Below are 26718 nucleotides of genomic sequence, written 5' to 3' on the forward strand. Positions count from 1 at the left end.
TATTAATATTTCAGGAAAACCTGTGCAGAGTTAGGGGTTGAAAAGATAATCTAAATATTCATTTATATCAGGGCCTTTCATATTTACTTAAAGGAGTTTTAAATGGCCCAACTCTCAATTATTTAATAAAAAAATATACCGCTCATAGCAATTTCCCTTTAGAAATAGTGTAGGAAATGTTAAGGAAAAAAACAGATTGATGAAATGGAAAGTGGGCTGGTATAGGGGAAGTGGGTATTTATTTGGATGTCACTTGTGGGTGTAAAGCAACCTGCTTCACTCTGAAGAACTATGTTTCGCCTGAGAAACCGGTGCCCCAAATTCTTATGTTCTTTTGTACAGGCAAATACCCTTCATATTAGATAAGAGATTTTTTGTGGAACTCTAATAAAGGTTTCTTTACACATTACTTTATAAAATCTTTATATCCCACTTTAATAATGATTCCTAAGAGCAGGATGGAAAAATTATATAAGTTGTAATAGCTAGTGAACCTCAGTATTAAAATCCCCAAATTCAGTAAATTTTGCCAATATATTCAATCTCTATGTATGCTCTGTATATGACTCAGACACACTGGGGAAACACATTGAAATCTGAAACAACTGAATGGATTAATGAAAGGCAGGAATGAGTACATATTCCAGGTGAAATTTTAGCTAACCACATACTTTTCTATGTCTGGAGACAATATAATCCAAGTCTTTGGGTCGTTTGAATGCTTTAGAGAGATTTTATTGTTTGCTTGTTTCTGAGTAGTTTAATTCCTAAATGAGAGAAAGGCACTTGTGGAGAAAACTGGTACATTGGGTTGTTGTACCAGTTTGAGCTTAAAAATTGCACATGTGTTTTAGCAATCTGACAATTACTGTTACAATCATTTGTGTTGCTTTACTCATGCCAGAATAAAGAGAAGAGCTTGAATTATTTTCTGTATAGAAATGAATGGAAATTAAAGAGAAAATATAAGCAAAAGCATTAAATAATGGTAGAGATAAGAGAATTATACTTGTTAAAGATTTTGAGAGGTGAAGTGGAAAGTTTAACATGCATGCATGCACACACACACATCCATATGAAATATTCCTGTTACCTTTAAATAGTTGTAAGTTCCCCTTCATTAAATTATAATCATTTGGGAAAGGAGTTATTTTATAATTCTATATAAACTAATTTCAAATATAACATTTATACCAATAAAGCCCTTTAGCTTTTAGAGTATAAATTTATTTACATTATTTTATGTGTTCTAGAAATTTCTGTTGATCAGATGCCCATTTCTTCTCACATACATGTGTCTGCTTCCTGGTGCATGTATGTGTCTGTGCATGTACACACCTGAGCTTGACCATGACCATCTACTAACTTGAAACACAAAGCTTTCTGTGAGCTGTGACTGAACTTCAGGAAACCAGAAGCTGATGTTGGTGGTTTAGGCTTTTATTTTTGTATCTACTAAATTGTTCTCGAAGAATTTTGCCCTTAGGCAAGGCTCCTTCCATTCATTTCTATCAGGTGTAGTAATGTGTGTTTTTATCATGTGTACAAAGTGTTTGTGCATAAGGATATGTATGCTTGGTGTTTAGTTGTGTTTCTTTGTTGATAGTTATCTGACATTGGAATTTATCACTTCAAAACTTATGTTTTCTCCAAGCTAGCAAGATAGTGAAGCTTAGAAATATTTTTATTAATATGTTGTAATAAAATTCTCGATTTTAGAACTTAAATGTCTGTGCTTACACAATGTAATGGTTTTCTATTTCTGTACACATATTTTTTATTATTATTGTACTGGAGTCATTATGTAATATAATTATTTCATGTGCATATTACTAAATAGTCAGAATAATATATTTTTGTTTAAATCATTACTATCTCCCAAGCAAATGGTTAATATAGACACACAACCCTTATGCTTATGGTAATAAGTAATTTAATGAGTTAAATGTTAGAGTGTGTACTTTTAAAATAAATGCTTAATCTGAACTTAAATAAATCTTAATTTTAAGATTACAAATATATCACTTATATATGCAATTTTATATAAAATTATCTTCAGGTAATTTTATAATGTTAATATGTTATATTAACATTATATTCAGGTAATTATAATATTTATAACAATAAAAACTATACCAAATAGGAAGTTTCTATTTTCTAAATAGTTATAAATTTAAAATGATGTTCATTATGCAATAATGCTAATCGAAATGACTATATTGCAATGGTAATTAGGTAGTTAATATTCTTTTGTGATCACGTATATTTATACATTTGATGAAAAACATTAAATATTTCTTAGAAGTTTGTGAAATCAAATACTTAACTTCTATTTCTAGATATACCTTGGATTTTAATACCAGAAAATTTTAGATCAAAGCATACACTCATCTGGACCTGAAAAATTAAAATAATTTCCAGAATTTAAGGTTAGAGTGGCACTTTCTCAAACTTAAATTGTTTTCCCCTTTGGGCAGATATCTGGACCCCAACTGTGTCTCCAGTAACAGGTGACACATTGTCCAACTGACCTGAGTCCTACAACATTCTACAGGAATGTCAGGGTTCAATCCGAAAGTTGCTGCCATTTCCTAAAGGTTACAAAGAGATTTGTTGTAAAAGAAATTGTACAAATTTCACTTGTTAGAATTTAAGGTTTTTTTCTTATAAGATAAAATGGCCTGAAAATTTATTTGGATCAGTTATAGAGGCCTTCAAACCTCAAACTGAATAGTTCAGATTTCATTTTTTTAGTAATGACCATGGAAATTGTTAAGCAGCTACTCAAAAATAAATTTAGTAGCATGAAGTACCACTTCCTGATGAGACTGAGCATACAGATTTTTAAATGAAAGTATTCAAATATGCCATGCCTGAGTTAAAAAAAATCTCTCAGTGAATTCTGCCTGTGATATCACAATGAATTTCCTCCAGATTAGATTTAGATTATACATCTGAAGATGAAATAAATTTATATGTTTATAATTATTTCTATGTTATTATTATTCACTTCACTTTTACTCTTTGCTCATTGTTCTGGGAGTGGCTGGTTATCAATTAAATCACAGGAAGTACTCTCGAAGGTAAGAAAGTATTTAAAACCCCACTATAGACACCTTTTGATCTTCATGCTACATCATGTATGGATAGGCTTTCATATCCTTTAAAAACACATTTCTGTATTTGCTCTGACTGAATGATGGCCTTATCCCATAGCTTTTTGACCCTCGGTTTGATTTCAAGGCGGGGTGATCCAGAGGGCCGGCCTCCTTCTTTCTGACCTCTTCTCCCAATGTCTTCATTGCTTCAGTGCATTTTAATGATTACAAATTATTAAAGCAGTTACTAGAAAAATGGTTTGTCATTGCCAGTAAAACCCATTACAAGAAACACTTCTGTATATTTATTCTAGAACATGGATATTGAGTGTATTGATTTTGCTTAAATTTTCATTCTTGGGATGACCCAATCAAATAGGATAAAATATATCAGCTTTCAATAAACTTACAGCACACCAAAGGCAATAGCATGATGGTTTTAGAGAAGTAATTTCCAGAACAGCCTTTATTTAAAATGCCCATTATCTTTCCTTTCCTACTCTTTATATATTTTAAAACTATCTATAATAATAATAGTGATAGTAATAGTAGGAGTGGTATTAACAGCTTGGTGGTAGGCATTGTTTTAGTAAAATTGGGGCCAAATCATTCATATTTGAACTGCCTGTATTTTATTCTAAAGTTATCTTTGAAACAGTATAAATTTTAATAGTTCTATCAGAAAAACTTCATTTTACAAGAGCTATTTTGGGGCAAAATGTGTGTGTGTGTGTGTATGCATACACATTGAGGACACTTAGCTTTGGTTTGTTTTAAATTTTAGTGTAAGTAATTTTTGTAGGAATTACTCATGGAGTGGCGTAGTTCCATATATATTTCAGAATCGTTTAACTCTTAAAAGAAAATATCTGCCCTGGCTGGTGTAGCTTAGTGGATTAAGCACGGGCCTGTGAATCAAAGGATTGTGGTTCGATTCCCAGTCAGGGCACATGCCTGGGTTGCAGGCCAGTTTCCATCAGGGGACACATGAGAGGCAACCATACATTGATATTTCTCTCCCTCTCTCCTTCCCTTCCCCTCTAAAGGTAAATAAATTAATTAATTAACTCTTTTAAAAAAAGTCCTGTAAAAAAAAGAAAATATCTTTCTTATTACCTTTATATATATATATATATATATACACACACACACACACACATATATATATATATATATATATATGTTTTTCTGTAAATATACACACTTGAAATGCTAATCTGAGCAACACACCCATCTGCCCTTTTGGAGCCGTGTACATCTATGTAGGTAACTTAATTTAAGCTTTAGATCTTTTTCTAGAACACAGTTCTATAAATTTAATAATTATTTTTTGGACATTGGAATGTCATTAAAATATAAAAGTGTTAAAAATTATTTTAAAAATCTACCCTCTGGGATTCCCAAATCTTATTGGCAAGTGTTGATTACTAAATATAACCAGGAGAGGATTAGTTGCATCTGGATTAATTTCGCTTCTGAGAATATAAAAAATAGTACCTGATTCTGTCTACTTGTCTCTAACAATTGAAAAAAAGTGTTAGAAACAAGGTAAATGAGAGTATTTAAACTGCTAAATAGATATACATCCCAATAAAAATCAGATAGCAGGCACGAGAGAAAAACACTAATAAGACTGTCTTGTTTGCTTCTTACACAGAGTTTGGCTTCATAACCATGTTTTCATTGCCTTTCCTTACAGGATTATCAATTTGCTAGGAGGATGACTTGAATTTTAGATGTATTCATCCATGTCATCAAAAATGGTGTTCTTATTAGAGATGGGGTTAGCGTACACAGGCAATAAAAGCATAAGGAAAACATCCTCTCTAAAGATGAAGAAGAGTAGCATATTTAAATAGTCTTATGTCTGAAATTCACAGTGTGAAGTTGCTAGAATTTTAAATTTGTTCTTGTAAACCAAACAGCTTTTACTAACTATTGCACATGCCAGAGCATAGGTTTCTCACTGCATATAAATCAGGCTCCTTTGGAAGGCACATTAACCCTTTCACTACTGTAAAGTTACAAGATTTATTCATTCATTCGTATGTTGATAATAGGTGGCGGATAAAGTCTAAGATACAGAGGCAGCTAACTAAAGTGAGAGAAACAGCCACATTTTACCCAACAATGCAGTAGAATCAAAACGGGACAAAAGAAATAATCAAGAAAAGAAGAAATAAGCCTGTAGACAGTGAGGTGTGGTTTTTCAAGATACTCATGGTTTTTCATAATTTAAAATTATAAAGAGGTGATTATTTAAATATAGGCTTTGATTTTAATGAGAATGTCATCATCTCTAGTTTAAAAAGTTTTCTAGGAGAAATCTTCTGACCTCCATGTTTCAGGTGGATGTATGTTAGGCAGAATGTATTTTATTTAAAATGGTACCCTCAATAATAAGTAAAGAAATTTGGATTTTTATATAAACATGGTATTTAAAAGACAGATCTGATGGTACTTTAAATACTGTATATCTCACAGCAAAATATTTATATTCATACATGTACATATCTTAATGTACATTATAACCTCATGAGTGGTTTTGAAATTAGTAATTTGTAAGAAGTAGCCTATTCTGTTATAGATTGCCAATAGTATTTGATACTTTTTAAATTTAATGTTACTTTATATCAATTTTAGCATTTTGTTAATGTTCAGAAGAATGAACATTGAGTGTATTCTGTGTCCTGAAGGAATGCAGAATGAAATGACACACTGCTGTATCAGGTTCCTGATCCTTACAGGGTATAAATATCTCCGTGAGAGGCAGGTAGACTAAAAAATAATGAGTTAGGAAGCAGTGTTATAATATAATTCCGTGGGAAAATTGCAGGATTATCTTCATCAAAAATAGAAATGCTTATTTTGAAGAAGATTTTCAAGAATTTCTTTAATTATTTATTCATCTTGATATCCAAAATCAACTTTGAAAGGTTTCTGGGAGTTGATACCTAGTTGATGTCTGTGGCCATTCTCTTTGCCTTACAAGAGTATTTATTATATCTTCCCTATGTTCTGAGAAGGATGTTTTTTTTTCTTTAAGATTTTTCCTCTTCTGGCTTTTTGGAGGAATTCTTTGATCTTTCAGATATGTAACTATATGCATTCTTATGATTGGTTAATAATATAGCAAATTAGAGGAAGAAGAAAGAGAGATAAAGTAGACGTAGGAAGAAGATACATTTTTCAAATGCAGATATAAAATGCAAGATTTATACTGTTGCTGTAAAATACCAGTTGACTAAACATACATGGAAACACTCCATAGTTTAGGAGTCTGATGAGATCCAAGCGATGAGTGGCATTCTTGTCAGAACGACTAAGCCAGTGAATCATGTCAGGGTGTATTTTGCTCTGTTGGAGATATCCTTGTTCGGAGCCAAAACTATATAGATATCTCTTTGCAGTAATACTTATTTAAATACTACTTGCCCTGTGGCTCATCCCAATTATATATGTTCATAAATGTTGTCTCTTACTTTTCCAATCAAGCACCTAAGTATTTCAAAAATTTTCAGAGACATACACTAAACTGCTCAAATACCTGCAGTAGTTCTCCATTGTGTGCTACATTAAATTCGGTCCTTTATTTAGGGGTATTGCATTCTCTTGTAAATCCTGGCCAATATACGCTATGTTATCATTTTATTTTTTGTCATTGCACATATGATGTCCTTTGACGTACAAAACTGTTTTTTTAGTTCCTTGTGAAATGCACACTCCTGTGTGATGATGGTTTTATTTTCTAATCCCTTCACCTGGATCACGCTCTTCTTGTTCTCCACTGTCTGTTGAAATGGACCATCCTTTAAAATGCAGATCAAGTACCACCTCTTATACAAAGCCTTTCATAACATTGCAGGCTATACTTTTCTCTGTGGTTTATCTGTGTTGAGATGTAATTGTATCATTAGTTATTCCCCCTGTGCTGTATTCAAACTTCTTTCTAGTTTCCAATCTAAGTGTAAACTCTTTGGTGAACAGTCATAACCTCAGTGACTGGAGGATTCGAAGGTGAATGGACACAGGTTCATTTACCATGACTAACACAGCCCTCACTGCAGGGGTCCCACAGTCACCCCTCACTGCCCACTACCTCTCTGTGTCACCCCTCCCTCAGAGCTCAGCTGACTTTTCCTCCTCCTCTGCTTCATCTTCTGTGCTGGGTGCCCCCCTTTACCAGGCTTCTACCCCCAGGGCCCCACTGTCTCTGCCATGCACCTCTTGGCCCCCTGAATTTGCCCGTGAGCCCAACGATACCAGAATGTCCCAACAACAGCTGCCCAAACAGTTTTAAAAATTATTTTATATAAATAAAATTTAATATTGAATTTTTTACCCTGCACATTTAGAAGGACAGCTCTGAGTTAAAAAAATCACATGTGTTCAGATAATCATTTGAATGTTTACAAACATTTTTGGTTTGTTATTTATTTATAACTAATTTAATTTTCATCTCCTCATATTAACATGTACACATGTGTAACATGTAATCAAGTTATTCCATTTAGAAAAATCCTCATAGTACCTTTGTTGAGTTGCTGATTCTTAGAAAACACCGAACATGAACATATACATTTGAATAAAACTTGACACAGCACCTATTCTACCATATTTTGTTCAAGATGACTTTCCTGGAAAACTACCTGATGAATGACTGAATATAACTTCTTTAAACCAACTGCTGAACTACGGACATCTAATGCTCCATTGAATCTGAGCTGTCTTTACTCTGGTGGAGTATTTGAGCTATACTGTTTTTTCCTTGAAAGGCTCTTTCATTGTCCTTTTCTCAAAAATGAAACAAAACAAATATTTGTTCCATTAGGATAGTACTGAGGTTGAGAGACCGTTCTCCTTGGGGTAACTGTGAAGGGAGAGATGGCCCCATCTACCTAGGCCTGCACTTTCCAGCATCTGTTGCTGCCCCAGGTAATGGCGGCAACCACAGTGTGGGACTGGGGGAGACAGGCAGCTAAATTTTTAATGTTAATCTCAGAGCAGTGTGCCATAGGACATAATTGTATTTGTGCCATAGATTCCCAATCTATGGCTTAGATTCTCATTTTTTAAATATTCCTGGGGCTGTCACATCACATTTTCTTTTATCATTTTGCTTTTACTCCTTAACATATGTTTTCATTTAAATTTTCTTTATCTCAGAGCATTACCTGTATATGGTGTCAATACCTATATATGCCAAAAAGTTCACTCAGGTAGACAGGTTGTGATGCTCCAAAGAGTTCTGGACAAGAAATTATCCCTGAAGGTGTTGTGCATCTCTGCTGACAAGTTAGGTGCAAATGTGCCAATCCCCCAAATACCCAGCTGCGATTGGATTCACTTGAATATGATGCAGGCCAGTGGTCTCTGGTCTGAATGCAGTGCAGCAATACATTTAGATGCATAGTGTAATGCGGGTGCACACGAGAATTAGCACTTCAAAGTTACATGGTTTGACTATTTGATAGCATTATAACTTCCTCTTCAGAATGTGCTCTTCACCTATTAAAAGCAGGTAGAATGACATTTCGCCGCTGAGGTAAAATCTGGAAGCTGCATTTGCAGTGCATCCACCTGAAAATATGTTTCTTCGTCATATATTTATTATGTTTAGTATGTTTCTAAGTTCTGATTCCTTGCGACCAATTATTAGGAAATAATTTAAGCTCTGGATTATTAATATCTAGTGTTTCATCTGTGTACCAGTGCCAACAAGTGAATGTGGCATCTTCATAAAATGAGCGTATCGGAACAGAATACATAATCCCCCTCACATTAAGAAATAAAAGAATCAAAAATTCATCCCCCACCTGTGTATTTGTGTATCAGTTTCTTGATTAGTAAAAAACAACATAGATCCTTGTGCATGAGTAAGAAACACAGAAAATACAATGCTATAGATGGGACACCACTTAGCAAAAAAAGTGATTGGTTCGCAAATGAGACTTTTTTCCTTACCCGCCCTTTTCTTTCCTGCATAAGGCATACACCAAGCTTATTAAAAATTGTGCTAAAATTAAGTCATGTGAACACTAGCAGACAAAAATGTGTGATAAAACTGTAATATTAGAATACTCCTTTTTTATTCTGACGCAAAAAAAGTTTTGAGACAACTTTTCAATACTGTCTCTAGAAATAATATTAAAAATAAAATGTTTACCCCTCTTAGATGGGGTGAAATCAGGTTTATTTTTAACTAATATGCTAGTAAATGGGACATGGAAATCATAAACGGAAATTATTTGAATGAATATAATTGTTAAGGTGTAATCTATATGAAAAGACTCACCCTATTACAACAAGTTGCAGAGTTTAAAGGGTGGTAAACAGCAGTATGTGAATAATAGTCAACATTACAAAAAATACTGTTTAAGTTAGGAAAGTGTCATTTTATAGTATGTTGCAAATTCTGTCACCTTACTGAAACATTTATTAGAGTTTCGTTAGACTGTGTCCTGATAAAATTTCTATTTTAGTATTGATATTTTCTCTCATATGTTAGAATATATTTTAATAAATCATGCTTTGTGGTGCTCATAGAGAAGTATGTGTACATGTGTGAAGTTGTGTAGATATGTGGGTGCTGAAGAAGAAAAGGATAGTGAAAGCAAACTCTTGTTATGTCATTAGAACCTTTTAGTAGAAAAGTGGTATAAATGAGCTGCCGGGCTACAGCCTTGTCTTATCATTGTTTGCAGGTAGACAATCGGTGATGGGGACCTACTTTGCATACTAGTGTAGAGTTAATCTCCAGAACACTTGTGCCAGCCATAAATAGGGATGTTTTTCTACTCCCTGCTTTTCTAGACAGCTAATTAGGTGTTATGAAATCTTATGTTAGTGAAAAAAGGGTAAATTAGAAAAAAAGAAGAAAAATGAGAACAAATAAAAAATGAACTACCATTTATAGAGTTGCCTACTTGGAAACAACTCTAATTTTAAAATGCTGTTAAAAACAGTAGCAACCACAACACTAGTAGAAGAGCACCATTCCTGTTTAAAGCTACTTACAAAGCAGACATAAAACTCATTTTCTTAAGACATAAGAAGAGAAAACTCTCAAATGTTCTTCTCCCATGCCTACGATACTTTAGAACTTGCTCACGGATGCCCTGACTTGAAGATTTTGGTTTTCACATTTCTAACACACAGGTCTTTCCTAATTATAAAAAAATTAAATTGAATGCATACCTGAAACTCTAACGGTAGAAACTATGCATGTTTTCAAGTACAATCTGAGGCAGCAAGCAAGTTTGAAACTGAGGGGAGGAAATCCTTTTATGTTTTCTAATATTTCCCTAAGTGATAACAAATTAATTGCCAAGTATCTCTCTTTAGGTGGAGTGGCTTAATATGTGCTAGACTGGGAAAATAAGTTTAACTTCTGATTTGTGATAAATTCTGGCCAGAGAATGAGACATTAGAAAAAGAGGTAGATTTCCTCTTAAGAAATTTTACAGGCTGGTTTCTTGATGTAATTCCTTTCCAATGAATACCATGGAGTCATAACACTCAAGGATTGTCCCCCTGACTTTTCCTCTAAATAACTATATTCAGTATAGACTGTCTTAATCTTTGTTAAGCCCTGTTGGTTTAAATTGTTTTGGCTTCCTATTTTAATCTTGTGGATAGTGATTTTTGGCACCTGTCACAAGCATGTATTTCATGACATAATCAGCCAGCCTTTGATTACTGCTCAGGTCTTTTTTTGTTTTCTTCTTCTTCTCCTCATCCTCCACTTCCTCCTCCTTCATCTTCTGTTGTTTAAGTACGGTTGTCTCCATTTTCACTCTATCACAGCCCACCACCCCATTCATCCCTGCCTCCCACCATAGAACCTACCCCCTTTGGCTTTGTCCATGTGTCCTTTATACACGTTCCTTGATGGACCTTCCTTTGTTTTCTCCCATTATCCCTCTCCCCTCTGGTTACTCTCAGTTTGTTCTTTATTTCAGTGTCTCTGGTTATATGTTGTTTGCTTTTTTGTTTTGTTTATTAGGTTCCACTTAAAGGTGAGATCATATGGTATTTGTCTTTCACTGCCTGGCTTATTCCACTTAGCATAATGCTCTCCAGTTCCATCCATGCTGTTGCAGAGGGTAGGCGCTCCTTCTTTCTTTCTGCGGCATAGAATTCCATTGTGTAAATGTACCATAGTTTTTTGATCTACTCATTTACTGTTGGGCATTTATGTTGCTTCCAGCACTTGGGTATTGTAAATTGTGCTTTTATGAACAGTGGGGTGTATATGCTCTTTTGAATTGGTGTTTCAAGATTCTTAGGGAATAATCCCTGCTAAGGTCTTCTGACTAGGACTTTAGGAACTGAAATTACTGGCTGCCTGCCTGTAAGACCCTTAGCCCTACAGTAACAATATCACACAAGATAATTGGGGCATAATAAACCTCAGTCCCAAGAGTCCAGATCCAGTCCAGGTCTGGAAGGCAACAGGGCTGGATGGCAGTGTCTTGCAAGGCAGAGTCAAAGGGATGGGCACCATCATCCATGGTCTGATGTCTTTTGCTTTTATGCTTCCTTTGTTGCAAAATCATGTTGATTTTGCACCATTTCTTATAAATATATTTTCTTAATTTAGATAAGCACACGTTGTGTCCTTCACTCTTGTTTGGCACATGCTATATGCAGCAGCTTTGATAGGCACCCATCTCTGTCCATTCTGACAGGCACATGTTATTTTGCACAACTTTTATTAGGCAATGTGGTATATGTCATTCTCCTGCACATGCTCGGAGAGGGTGCTGTTACCCTTAAGATAAGAACATGTTGGCTGCCACACTGTGTTGTGCATGCTGAGGGTCTGAATTATTTCTCTGGGTCATTGCTGTACTGCACATGCTTCACATACTGCTCTCCACAGTACCTATTACCATTGTTGAAATGGCCATGCATTCCTAATGACACAGCTGCATTACCATATTAAAATCACACCATAAACATTTACTATGGTAACCTTTAGGTATGATTGCTAAAATCTAATTTAAGAGAGGATAATTTGATAAGTTGCTTAAATATTTTTCCTTACATACACAATGACAGTTCTTTTGAAGATATATTTGGCACAGAATAATTGCTTACTTACTATCTCTAAGATTAATTTATTAAACTATTTCATCTATGTTCAAAGAAAAGAGAAACTTTTAAGATATGTTATCCAATGTAAATATGCAGATTTCAAATATCTTTATGTCTAAATTAATTTGCATTGTATAAAATTCTAAAATCAGAGATAGTTATTGATCCAATCATAGATTTTAAGTAAAAAGCTATATGTATATAGTTTTGCATATTTTATATATATATTTATGTTTTTTTATATTATGAATATAGAATTTTCCTGTGTTTTTTATTGATTCACCTGTACTTCACTTACAACAGTTGCTGAAAGCTAATTATGAGGAATGCACTGGCTATGTATTTGAGTTTTTAAGTTTTGTCTGGACTATATCCTGGAGAAAGCTCAATTTTATCACACACACACAAATAAAGATCTATGTGTGTGTGTGTGTGTGTGTGTGTGTGTGTGTGGTACAACTGAACTGCAGTAGTGTAGTCATCTGAATGATTTTATATCATTTGAAAAAATATCATAAATTAAGATGCAACACTGAACCAATTAGGATGACTGTTTTTAGGTCCCTCCCTCTGGGAGCTGGTGTAATAGTTGGATGGATCTACAGGTGTATATAAAATGATTTTTAACACTGAACAAGTATTAATTTTATCTGATTGTTGCATGAGCCTTCACAGAATCATACATTTAAAAATCTGAACACTATAAACGTTTTCTGTGGGCAAAACTATCCAACTTTCTAGCTGTTGGACTTCAAAATGGTATTCGCTTTGTAATCTGAACATGCTTATCTCTCAGTGTTTCCCATATGCATACCATTTGGACTATCCCATCTCATCTTTCTGGCAGAGGGTGAATTTTGATGAAGCATTATATCATGTTATATTAAGGAAAGAATAAAAATAAAGGTAAATAATTTTCTTGTAATCCCAGATTGGTCTAGAAGGCAAAAATAAATCTTGGATCAACTATATCTTACTTTGACTTTCCTGTCTGGGGTCTCTGAATCTATTTTCTGATACAGATATTTGTTTTCTGATACAATAATTTATCATAATCTCCATAATTTGGTGGTCTCCATAATTTGCTTTTTAAAAAATATTATAGCTTTTAATTCAACATATCTATTCTGGGATCCATTTTCTCTAAGGTGCAGAAGTTTATCTAGGGCTTTATAGCTCTAGGGCTTGAGCAAACATTCCACACTATTATATTTTATTATACACACATGGGTTATTGAGGGGATTTGAAAATATATAACAAAAGATACACATGACAGAAATCCTCCTAATACAACTCCCTTTATTAAACCACTCCTGCTTACTCTTTCCTCTTTCCCTTCACTTACCTTTCCTACTTCCCTCTTTTTCTTCCATTTTTTATGTCTGGCTTGTCATTCATTAAATACTACCTTTGTTTCCTTTATATACCTACCTACTTATTCATTTGCATATGCTACTTAAGAAATAATTTCACTCTCATAAATTCTCATTTGATGCTTGGCAGTTATTGTTCAGTTTATGCTCATAGTTTCAGCTGCATGTACCTAAGTGTCCATTTGATTTTCTTCACTGTCTGTGAACTGCTGCCATCAAAATTACAGTCTAATCGCAAGGTGAACAGCTTATAATGTATCATAATCAATACTCAGAATTTGCTCCCTAGGATGTAACATAAAGGAGTCAAGTAAAAAGCTGCAGATTTTCAGCAGTAAAGTGCAAACAATCATTTTATATTGATGGTTTCAAATTCAAGGTCGATTTGCACTTTCATGTATCTGCATTATTCTATCACTTTTACTTTCTTCTTAAATTCATATCGAATGTATTCAGTGCTAAGCTATCCAAATGGCTGAAATTGAAGGCCAGTCAGGATTGGAATATAAAACTATGTCAGTGTGTTTCAAAGACAGCATATGATTTGTAAATGATTTTTTAAAAAATTTCAGCTCTAAAAGATTCAAAAGTATCACCAAGTGAAATAGATATTGAAGTGTTCTGTATTTTTGAAGGACAAAATTGGATGAGCGAAATGATATACATTTTTCTAACACCTACTAACACAGATATGGAGGTCATTTTTATGATTCCTATTCAGAGTAGGTAAATAAAATAGATACCAGATATTAAACTTTCATGGATTTTTAAAAATTCACGTTAAGTTTATACAGGAAGGCTTCCTAGAAAATCTTTTGTGCCTCGATTCTTCTGCTTCTGTTTGTGTCCATTTGTTTAACAATTTTCAAGACAGATAACATTTGAATATTTGGGTGAAAGTTCTGTTGGATACACTTCAGCATTCTTGCCTATATAACATAATAAAATTTAATACAGTCTATTTACTCACAGGTAAGTATACTTTTGAAAGCATGAAAAGAACTGAAATATAGGCAAGTTACCTAAATACTTTCTAAATATTTCACAAGTGTGAGTGATACATGCAAATGAAATACCGTAATATTTTTGTTCTGTCAAGACACCATTTTGATAACTTTCTAAAAAATATTAGTCTCCTGGGAAATTATTTTATCCTAAAACCTCCTGAGATAAATCAGATTTATTTTTTCTTTGTTGGAGAGGGAATGTGTTTTATTTATGTGTTTTAAATATGAACACATTTTATTTATGACTTTGTAAAGTAACTGTATAAATTTATCAAAGCTACTAAATTTGCTGCTTCATATTTTAAATATCTTTTACATGAACTTTTTTTTTCCTTACACATGACACTGTAAATTTGCAGGGATCTTCCCGCATCCCAAGGGGAAGGGGAAAATCCAATCCTAGGGGTTTCTAAATGTGTAGGGAATTCTATTCCCATCACACACAGGTAAATCGTAAATATCCTCTCCTGGAAAAAAAATCCCTGACTTAAAAAGGAACATTAGACGTTAAAAGGGCTATTTGTAAATGTAAAGGAGAACTAGGAAGATGTAGTTTAAAGTTATATTTTAAAATATTGGGGTCATGGGAGTATGCAGCTGTTGTCACAATGAGAGATTTTTCTTTCATATTTTCTTATTCAGCATCTTTGAAATAGGGATCATTAAAGAATACTTTATTTAGAGTCACTAAATGCCTATTGGCAAAAAAGAGAAGCAAAAATTCTCACAAAAAGCATTATCATTTAAAATAGAGATCATGATTTGTCATTCATTCTGAACTATATATTTTGACTAAATCCATTTCCACCTACTTATACCACAAACAAAAATGCTAAAGAAAACTGATGACATGATACATACCCATATCTAATAAAATAGGAATGTGCACTTTTTGACAAGCTTTTTCATAACACATTCTGACACAAAATTTTATTTGCTACTTTCAGTAGGAAAAGCAGACTTTTAAAGGAAACCTTTTATTTTAGGACTGTCACAGAAATAACAATTACGAGCAAAATAGGGATAGAATATTTTTAAGGCAAGCTTAGGACTCGTTATAGAAGTTTGCAATCCAGTTTTTGTCCTGTTGTTTGACTTGAAAAATTAATCCTGCTAATCCTTTTTGAAGTGCACTATTTCCAAGAAGGGTTATACAGAACAAAGACTAGCTGAATATCCCCAGAAAATTAGTTTACAGTGATCTTCTATTCCACTGAGAATGATTCTCCAATGGCCACTTTTTACTTCTTCTCAGGCTATGGGAATTTGTTAATATCTAGAGAATAGACTTAAATAAAACCATTGTCTCAACCAGCAGGTTTATGCAACCATCCTGAAATGTTTTAATTATTGTTTTCTTTTCCTTTTTTAATTAAGAGACCAGAGGTCAAGCAAGTCCACTGAGAGCTGAGCACAGCCTTGGTAGAAATGTAAAAGCAACCCTAATGATTGGATTTGCTGTTTTCTCTTTTGTTTTGCAGAACCAGAAGAGTGTGTTAATTGCACAGAGGAATGCCGAGTGCTTGGTCATTCTGACAGGTGTTGGATGCCACAGTTCCCTGCAGCCAATCAGGCTGAAAATGCAGATTACCGCACAAATCTCTTTGTACCCACAGTTGAAGCTAATGTTGAGACTGAGACTTACGAAACTGTGAATCCCACTGGGAAAAAGACTTTTTGTACATTCGGAAAAGACAAGCGAGAGCACACTATTCTCATTGCCAATGTTAAACCTTATTTAAAAGCCAAACGTGCCCTGAGCCCTCTCCTCCAAGAGGTCCCCTCAGCATCAAGCAGTCCAACCAAGGCATGCATGGAGCCTTGCACCTCAACAAAAGGCTCTCTGGATGGTTGTGAAGCAAAACCAGGAGCCCTGGCCGAAGCAAGCAGCCAGTACTTGCCCACTGACAGTCAGTATGTGTCGCCCAGTAAGCAACCAAGAGACCCCCCCTTCATGGCTTCCGATCAGATGGCAAGGGTCTTCGCAGATGTGCATTCCAGAGCCAGCCGGGATTCCAGCGAGATGGGTGCTGTTCTGGAGCAGCTTGACCACCCCAGCAGGGATCTGGGCAGAGAGTCAGTGGATGCAGAGGAAGTTGTGAGAGAAATTGACAAGCTTTTGCAGGACTGCCGGGGAAATGACCCTGTGGCTGTGAGAAAGTGAGGGTGGGGAGCATTGGCAATTTCTTGTCTCTTCTTTGATTTAAAAATGGTCCCTCCTGGTGACAACCTGGTTTATGGGGATGAAGAGAGACCAATGCTGCTTTAAGGCTTTGAGTGAACATCTGAAGTGCCCACACAAGTATGTTCTTTTCACTGCTATTTCTTTTTCAGAGATAACAATGGTTTTGTTTTGACCAAACTTACATTAGGACAGAATTAATGATTCTCAAAGAGTAAAGAGAAACAGAGAAGAAAAAAGGAGAGAAGAAAAAGGAGGATGAGGAGGCAAGTTACCTTTTGACAATCTGTTAGGAAGGTATGCGGTGTGAGAATTGACATATTTCTGATCACTCTGAGACTGTCCTCTGTGATTTATGCTGACTTAACTGTTTACCTATAAACCCCAATCAAAGCAGGGTCATAATTTGTGATCTGTGGTGGATTTCTAGCAGTTATCACAGGTTTCTACTGAAAATCCCGAAAAGACCTTGCAGTAGTCCAAGCTACACCAAACATTAACACATATTTGTGGTAAACATTTCTGTATAAAGTTACCTGCCACACATATAAACACAAAGAGCATTCCATAACATTAGTTGAAAATTTAAAAAAATACTTGGTCATTTGTAAGACATGTCATGTCGTAAAAAAGTTAAGTGTAAAAAAATATAGTCCATTTTGTCCTGCGCACACATAGGCTAATTCACTTCATTAAAGAAGAAAATTTAAAGATTTAAAAATGCCTCTTCAGCATTTTAGTGTCCAACAAACATATAAATAATGCTGGATATGTTTTTAATTTTATCTGCAAAGATTCTGAAAAATAATTACCATTCAGTAATAACATTCAGAGAAAATTAATATGATTAATATGTTTTATTCATTTGTGGACACTAAAATAGCTCAGGAAAATGAAAATGTCTTAGACATACACAAATCACATGACCATTTAAATGTGCAAATGTAAGAAGATTCAATGTGTTTACATCAAATGACATATTTTTATTGATTTATTGCAGATTCAGTGCATATGAGCCAAATTGTTGAGTGTTTAAGAGCTATATTGTGTATTTTATTAAATTAATATATAGTTGTGTTGCAAAAATATTTGGGCTTATATTGTAAATGGCAAGTGTTGCCTCGGTAGCTGTCGAACTCTATGAGTTTTGTTTTTTCCTGCTTCCTTTTCCACATGGAGTGTGGGAAGCAGTGCCTCAGAGCAAAGTCTCTTGTTTAATGTATAGTCTACCAAGTACTACAGTACATAATCTGTTCAAAATGTGTTTGAGTGAGCCGATGGAGCTATCTGAAAGGTCAAAAAAATACATCCGTCAGTCATGGTTATGTGCAAGTCCTTGTAGAAGCTTTTATTAAAGTCATGCTAAATCTCAAGAACTACATTTGTACCAATACCTGAAACTTCTCATGTTTTCTCAATAACATAAAGTTTCTGCCTATGTAGATATCATGCTGTTGATTGGTTCTCAAAAGTATCTTATGTGGTTTAATATGTGTGTTCCCATTTATTTCAAAACCATGAAAAATGCTTTAATGCATGTGTGGTACCAGCCCTAGTTACTTGCATTGTGTAGTGTTTTTCAAGAAGTCTAGGTCTTAACAGGATGTTTTTCATTTTTCTCAATGCTCTTCTTATTGCTATCTGTGGTGTATTTCTAGCAATCATCAAATGCTTCTACTGAAAGTCCCCAAGAGGTCTTGCAGTAGTCCAAGCTACATCTTTTTTATTGGTGACCTTTGAGAACAATACACCTTCTATTCCTTCATTTTGTTGCACGTTTTTCTTGTGTCATATAGCAAGTTTCAACCTTACTTCCATATGAGGCTAGGAAACCTCAAATTTCAGGAATTGGGAAAAACAAAATTAGCACTTGCAGAAGTAGTAGCAGATGGGAAAATGCCTTGATTGACATATTCCTTCAGTGTTAAAATTTTTTGGCATTTTACAGCTTCGTGATAAACAGCTTCCAGCCCATACCTTAGAAAATGTGGTGCTGAGTTAAATAAAGGCTGTTTGTGCACTGGAGCAGAAAATGCATTATTTGCAAACTGGTGGAGAATTCTGTGCCTTCTTTTCTGGCCACCCAGCCAGTGTAGAAACAGCATAAATGTCATAAAATCCTTATATTAAAAACAAAAACAAAAGCAAATACAAACATTGAACTGAATTAAGTTTTGCAATTTTAAACATCAACAAATTCAACTGAAAATATTTCCGTCGAATGCTGTCAATACTTTAGATTGTACCTCGTTTGAAAAACTGCTTTGAAAGGAAGAGTGGACAACTCCCATCAGCCTTATTCTCTCAAGAACTGTATTTGGTTCCTAGTAACAGCCTTTCCAAAGCTCTACTCTTGTTTTTTTATTATTCTTAAATGTTTAAATTAGAAAAGAAGGGGTCTTGTACAGTGAAACATAATTGACTCTCTATATTTTGGACAATTTATGTATCTGAAATGTGTTGTCTCTGTTATATGATGTTATTTTTTGCCAGGAGACTATAGGTTGATTTAGCAGAAATTTGATGGGGGACCAATTTCTGTTTAGTTTTACCAAGTGTTGCCTCTCTCTTACTGGACATATAGCCACTTAGTACAATCTAAGGCAGTATATAAGTGAAATCAACAAAGAGAGTAGGGTTTATTTTTAAAACATTCTTAACTTTGAGTAACCAGTTGTTCAATTTAGTATATGTGTCTGAAGATTTTAAAACACTATAAGATTTTAAGAATTGGTTGTGCCAATGTGTGAGGGATGTACCTTTAGGCTCCCTGTCACCAGTGATTTACTAGTGTTAGCTGTTTAACACATTATCTGTATTTAGTAGTGATTATTTATTTACAAGTTGGTGGTAATTCAGCAGTCAGAACTCTAAGCTTTTATAGTTGCATTGAGGGAATCTCGTTTTTATTCATTTGGCTGGCAACTGCCTTTATCACAGACCTCTGCTGCTTGGCTTCCATGGAAATTTATGACATTCCAAAATCATCCTTTTTGGAAGCAACGTGCTCTAAGGGGTGATAAATGATCAAAAGAGATGTTTCAAGGGGTTTAAGCATAATTCAGAATGTGCAAAAATTGTCTTAATTCACAACCTTCATTCACAAACCCCTTAAAAAAGCTGCCACACATTCAAAATGAATAATTTGATACTTTTTCTTTTAGGTCTTTAAATAACTGAAGTCAAGCACAGAAAAGAATTTATAGAAATCTTTGTAAAGAAAGTCAAAGTTCTAAAAAATGTTTACTGATGAACTGAAAATAAATCAGTAACAAAACTATCTTTTCATTACATGTTAATGATGAAAGATCTTTTCATCATAGTGAAAAGCAGTAAGAATCAGTGTTAGTTATACCTATACCAAAGTAAACATTGAAGAGACATTTCATGCAATTTCAAACAGTGCTTTCATATTATTTCTGAACCTGACATACTTATCCTTATTGCAGGCAATATACAAAGATTGGCTCATCACTCTAATAAATTAATTGAGTTCCTGGTTGGGAAATTGACTTGTTTTGTTTTCCTAAATTAGCTGAGATCTTGTAAAACATGGCTTCCTTTAACAGATCTAGGCACTGCTCGACTGCAAAAAGGACATCATAAAAATAATGCCATGTAGTAATAGAGCAGTATGCTTTATTAGAACCAGGTTAAAATCTGTTGCCTAATGGAGTAAAAGTTGCTGAGGTCAACAGGTAAACTGAGGTCTGGCATAATATATGCCACTCATTATTGTCTAATTACATTATTTTGACAACAGACAGCATTTATCAGAACATTAATTCCAATGAGAGTTTGGCTATCACGATGTGTTGTTTTGAAACATAATTGAACGAGACCTGATTAATGTCTGATTTTCCCGGCCCCAGTTTTTGCAGGTTGGCTATTACCATACATCAGCTCCATCACAACGTAAGGTTCTTAGCTGCACCAAGTGATTGGTGAACAAGGACAACAACAAAAGCAGCATACATTGTATGGATTTATCACAATGCTATTGTTTAATGGCTATGTTTAATGTGACCTATCTGGAAAATGAGGACTCCAAATAAAAAACTATTACTAATTGTGGCATTGCATTCCCTTGAATTCATTAACACACAAGTAATGTGTTACCCATGATGTACCACAGAGACCCTGTTCATAATTGTTTTGGAAAGTAACTGTAGCATCATGATGGTTTTTGCTAGTTATGTGTTTGTCAGTTAAATAAGATTTTAAAAAATGTAAATATAATGTCACTAGATTCTCACAGAAATGGGTTAACAATCATTCAGAGAGTCCAGATAAGTTGGCTAGTCAAATAACTACCAGAGATTCATAGCCTAAAGATATTCGTGGCATTTAATATTTATAACTGGAGATAATTTGGTTAAAAAAAGATACTAAAGGACTTCAGAAAAGTCATTTTATAAGCCCTTCCATAATCTTACATGACTTATAAAAGTATATGTTTATAAGTGGCATTTTAAAATAAATGCATGCTTATCATGGCAAGTTAAAATAGTAAGCCTTGCCCTGGACTGCTGTGCCCAGGAGAAAAGAGTACATAGAGGTGAGGTGTGGCCGACAGGCTGGTGAGAGAGACAAATGGGGAAGTTCTAATGAATGTTATTGTTTATCGGTTGGATTTCATTGTTTGCATTTTCCTGTTACTCCTCAAACCTCACTCTCAGTAGTGGCATCTTGTAAGTTACGCAACAATGTAATATTTTGCTCTTTTAGATTTTTCCCTTTAATTTTACTTTATTTCTGAAAGCATAAATCATATCGGGTAAAGTGTTTTCGAGTTGCTGGGATAGACTAAATAGCTTACCTGCTCAGTCTTCTCCTCGTTTATTTGTTTTGAGCAGCACTTAAGTGTCACATGCTTCACAAGGATCCTAAAGAACAAAAAACTACCCAAATTACATTTTACCCTCGGATAACTTAGAGTTTGTGTCTAGGTGATACACACTAAAATAGGAATTGACCTCATGTTGTCATAACATTATTACTTTTTTTAGAATGTGAATAATTTTATTCTTAAGAAGAGCCAAATCCACATGCTTACCATGTCATTCACTACATTCAAGTGCAAGGCAAGAGCAAACCATTCATCGATTCACATTCTGACAGGGTTGTGGGAGCCCGAGTTGCTCAGGTAAAGAACCCTGCCTGGCCATGCCACAAATCAGGAGTTGGTCATGAATGGAACATGTTTAACATGCTTACTCCATGTCAATGAACTATTAAAAACCCTTCCATTGTGTTTTTTTCTTAAATATACAAGTACAATTAATTCAATCATTATAGACAATTCTTTGTAAAAGATGAAGAGAACCCAGTTTTAAAGTTCATCAGTACGGCACCCACAAACAAATCAGCAAGTTAACCAAACTTCCCTAAACTCATGTGCTTTCAGAGATGGATGCACATGGTTCACCAAGGAACTGTAACACTTTCTGCTCATTTTAGACACTAATATTGGACAACCCATTGTACGTTAGGGAGTCAATTCTCAATATTCTTAAAAGAGAGTGCAGTTCTTTCACTACTCTGCCATTTTAGTATTTTAGAAAAAGTGGTAAAAAATTACTCAGATTTTTGCAAGCTATTTTTAAATGGTAATGAGTATCATAGAAACATGAATTAAGGAGGACTTTTACAAATTGTGTATTATGCTGATTTATATCATCCTTTAGATCAAGATAGCTATTCTACTTTTGTCTTACAAATGAAACACTTCACTTTGAGAAAAAATAATTTATTTGTTCCATTCCTTTTTATGCACATTCAATTATTTGTAGCATTTCAATAAACTAAATTTTGATTATGGTTTGTACTTAAAAGTCTAGTGTCCTAAAGTTATATTACTCAATCCAATTATTTCATAATATTTCTCAAGATTGTTAAAAAACAAACAGAACTAAATCCAGAACCCTCTTTTTATAAACTTTATACAGGTTCTAAAATTTTGTTGAAAATATTGTTGTTTAGCTTGACTTACATAAAAATTGTTGCTTACTTCCCTAAGAATTTTCATCACCAGGCAAGCCAACTAAAAGACCAGTTACACAAACATAAATTAATCCTGATAAATTATGTTTGTAGACATCTTTCCAATTTACAGAACATTTTCACAAACTTATAAGACAGGACAAAGTTACAGATTTGGAAGCTCAAAAAAGGCAAATGCACTTAAGGGTGATAAGTTAGGAAACCTTAAGACCATGCTTGAACTAAAAGTCCAGTTCCTATTTCAGATTTTGTGAATTCTTCAAATCTTTTCCTGTCTAATACCCTGCTTGCCTAGTATCTTAAATTTATCATCTGAAAAGTTCTCTTATGCCAGTTATATTCCTTCCCCTTTAAACTGATAGTAATACCAGCCCTGGCTGGTGTGTCTCAAAAGACTGAGCGTCAGCCTGCAAACAAACCGAAGGTATGTTGGTTCAGCCCCCCGCCAGGGCACATGCCTCAGTTGTGGGCCAGGTCCCACGTGGGAGTTGTGTGAGGGTCAATTTATCGATATATCTGTCTTTCTCCCTCCCTTTCCCTCTCTCTAAAAATAAATAAATAAAAATTTTAAGTTGACAATCATATCACAGAATTTAGATTGTCTCTGTTAATAGTTCATAGCAATATTAACTAATTCTAAAAGCAGAGAATAGGGATTGCAGTTTCTAAAAAACTAAAAAATATATAAGGATTGTGCTTTCTTAAATATTGCCCTCAACTTCTTAAATTGCCATCTATAAGTGTTTTACAACACTGGCATAATATTCTCCAAACTATTCTAAAAGAATATTATGAAACATTATTTTTGCATAAACTTGATATATTCTTACCTAAAAGCAATCATATAGAATTTATTGAATTCCTTTATATCATTAAATTGTGCATATACTAAAGTAATAGGATTACCAATGGGCTTCCTAGAAAATAATTACATAAATTTTAGCAATATTGAGCAAATTTTTTGGAGACTTTGAACTATTACATCCATGCATCTGAATTAATATGCATACATAGAGGTATGAGAGTCAAATAATTTCAAGAGCCAGTATCACCAACTTAAGGAGAGGGGGAATTTAAGCAGTAATAATATGGCTCAGAAATAAAAAATACATTTAAAAAATGTATTACCTGCCTCAGTCTCATTGGATAAAATATTGTGTCAACCACTTTCTCAAAGAGTGCATAAAAATACAAGATTGCAATGGTTACTAAAGTCATTTCCAGGCTAGTTAATGAGGTTGTTCTGATTCTGCCTTACGTTAACTTGTTAATAATACATTGTTTAATATCTCTTTTTACAATTGACAAAAAAACAACTTTATTCTCAAGAGATCCAGAAATAAATTTTAATGTTCTTTTCACAATAATTAGCTATTTTATATTTTGGAAATCTAAATTCAAGTAGGTGAGATGTTGTACACTCGTTCTACTGATTCGTGGAATATCTTAATATTATATTTTTAGCAAGTTAAATCATATTGCAATATTATTTTCTCTTTTGCAACTGAAAGACTATATCTTCAATATAATAATTTGGCTAGAGATAAGGTTTTTGAACTTTTGATTTTACTTTTTATTTTTAAAGTCAGATTTTAGTCTACATCCTTTTAAAGTATTAAACCTATTATAATATTTATCTAGTCTCTTGAATGTGACTAGTCTCTTATTTATTTTTATTCCATAATCCTTTTTGAGTATCACCTATTACATAGTATTTCCTTATCTGTCTTTCTGTATTGTGTTCATGTTTATATATAATTTCAAATGTCTTCATGTTTATAGATCAATTACAGAGGTAGTGATGTCTCACTCAATAATTACACAAGCGAAAAAATGTCCAAACTGCTCTTATGAACCTATAGAAAAACTAACAATATCTTTTAGCTGTAACCTACATACAAGGTTAAAATGGACAAAATGAATAATAAAAGATAACAGGTGCTCACACAGTTGTAAATAGGTAAGGATGCCAGATCTTAGCTAAAGGCTTTATGCAAGAGTGTTTTGCTGTTTCATCGAAAGGTTGAAAGTGAATCATCTTTATTATTAATTCCTATCTGTTAAGAAATACTCATTTTAATATTTTATCGTGTAAAATATTTGGCTTTGATTGAAGATAAGAAAACCCTTACTTCTGAGATTATGTGCTTATGATTTCTTAATCTGCAATTCTTCCCCAACCACCTCTAAATCTCAACTGTTATGCATATTTTATGATTTCTTTCATTTTGGATAACTACTAAAATTTACTCTTTGTTCCTAATCCAGAGGAGGAGAGAAAATAAATGAATGGGTTAAATGTGGCTCCTCTGGCAGTTTTCCTTCCTGAAAATGTGAATCCCAATTCAATTCAACACTAATTTATGGTGCTTACATTGTGTTTTTAAATAGTGCACACAGATATTAACAAAATGCAGTCTCTGTAGAATTTAAGGCATTCTGGGAAATGAAGATATTTACACAAATCCAGTTTGTAGTTGATATTGCGAAAGAAGTGCAAGTTACCGTGGGGAGAGAGGGAGCCAGGGGAGGAGGCAGGGAGAGAGAGAGAAAGTTGTTTCAGCTGAGGAAAGGAGAGGTGGTGGAGGGAATAAGCAACAGCTTCTCAGGGAAGGCAGCATTTGAATTGAGCATTTAAGGTGGGACAGGATTTTGGCAGTGGAGTTGTGCAGGAAATGCATCTGAGAAGAAGAGAAAAGCAGTGTGTGCAACAAAATTTAAATAAATCAGAAGATTTTCTGGTGAGAAAGTTAGGAAAGGTTGAAATGGTGGGATTGGTCCAGGTGAGAACTGTACCGAATGCAGAGCTGAGATGTCACACAAAGGCCTATTCCTAGGCAGAAGACACCTGAATTAGGCTCACTAGCTGGGGGAGCTCTGCTAGACACTTGCCAAGCTGAATGTGAATTCAGGAAAATAATACTAAGACAGCTTGCTGCTGCCTGGTGAGCCATTCTTTATAAGATGCTGCCTAATAGCACCTTGTTCTTGGTTTGGGTCCAAGTGTCTAGAGTCAGTGCCAACTTTGCTGAATCTCACAGTTCTCAGCTTCAAGCCCTCAGCAGAGTATTTATGTGTATGTTTTCAACTTCCCCAAAATAATTCTTCCTTTGAAATCTGTAATCATGTTTGAAGCTCTGTGAGGCAAAGAGACAGAAGAAAAAAGTGAAGATCAAGAGCATGGATGATTTTCATGCCTGGAAAAGGTGTTTTTGTTTGTTTGTTTTGTTTTGTTTTAATTTTAAACGTCTCCAGATTCTCCAAACATCGCCTGGTATCTGCTGTGTGAGTCCTTCATCTGTGTTCGCCGTCCTAGAAATCTCCAGCCTGCTGATACCTGTGTCCTGTCTTAATGCTTCTCTGGTGTTCTATGTATATCAGTAGAGGGTCTTATAATTATTGATTATTTGAGCACTGAAATAGGAACTAATGAGCTTTGATTAGTGGTTCCCAGCTGGGGGCAATTTTGACCCCCAGGGATATTTAGCAGTGGCTAGAGACAATTTCTGCTGTCAAGAGGTGGGGTTGTTATGTTGCTACTGGCATTTGGGAGCTACCAAACATCTTGCAATACACAGTCCCCTACCATCCCCACCTGAAGATTTATCCTGTTAAAAATGTCAGTCATGCTGAGGGTGAGAAATCTGCTTAGAAACAATGAATTTTAAAAAAGAGGAGTGAATGACACTGGGCTAGAGATAATGGGCAATGAATGCTGCATGAATTGACATGTTTTCGTCCAGACTGTTGGGAGGAGTCCAGAAAATACTCCTAAATCACTCAGCATAAGGACATACCTCCAACTTACTGTGGATACAGTCTACTCAGAAATTGACAGAGCCAGTGTCTTCCTACTGCTGAGAGCATTATCTCAGACTCTAATGGGTTCCAATAGCACATATATTGAAAGAATCTCTATGGCATGAAACAGAAAGGTGTTGTTCAGAATGGCTGT

General features: G+C 34.4%; 1 protein-coding gene across 4 annotated transcripts in view; it reads left to right on the top strand.

Annotated features, from left to right (window-relative positions):
- The window catches only part of PCDH17 (protocadherin 17), a 99166-nt gene extending 78363 nt beyond the window's left edge, over positions 1–20803 (top strand). For 3 of the 4 annotated variants that reach the window (XM_037147809.2, XM_037147808.2, XM_037147810.2), the window contains one exon: positions 16060–20803. In XM_037147809.2, coding sequence (XP_037003704.2) covers positions 16060–16742 — 683 coding nt within the window. In that variant the 3' untranslated portion in view covers positions 16743–20803. The remainder of the gene's footprint in view (positions 1–16059) is intronic. The other variant, XR_008391694.1, reaches the window with a different exon arrangement.
- The last annotated feature ends 5915 nt before the right edge of the window (positions 20804–26718 follow it).

Source organism: Artibeus jamaicensis, unplaced genomic scaffold (genome assembly GCF_021234435.1).
Source record: "Artibeus jamaicensis isolate MK-2021 breed Jamaican fruit bat unplaced genomic scaffold, CSHL_Jam_final contig_415, whole genome shotgun sequence".
Lineage (NCBI taxonomy): Eukaryota > Metazoa > Chordata > Mammalia > Chiroptera > Phyllostomidae > Artibeus > Artibeus jamaicensis.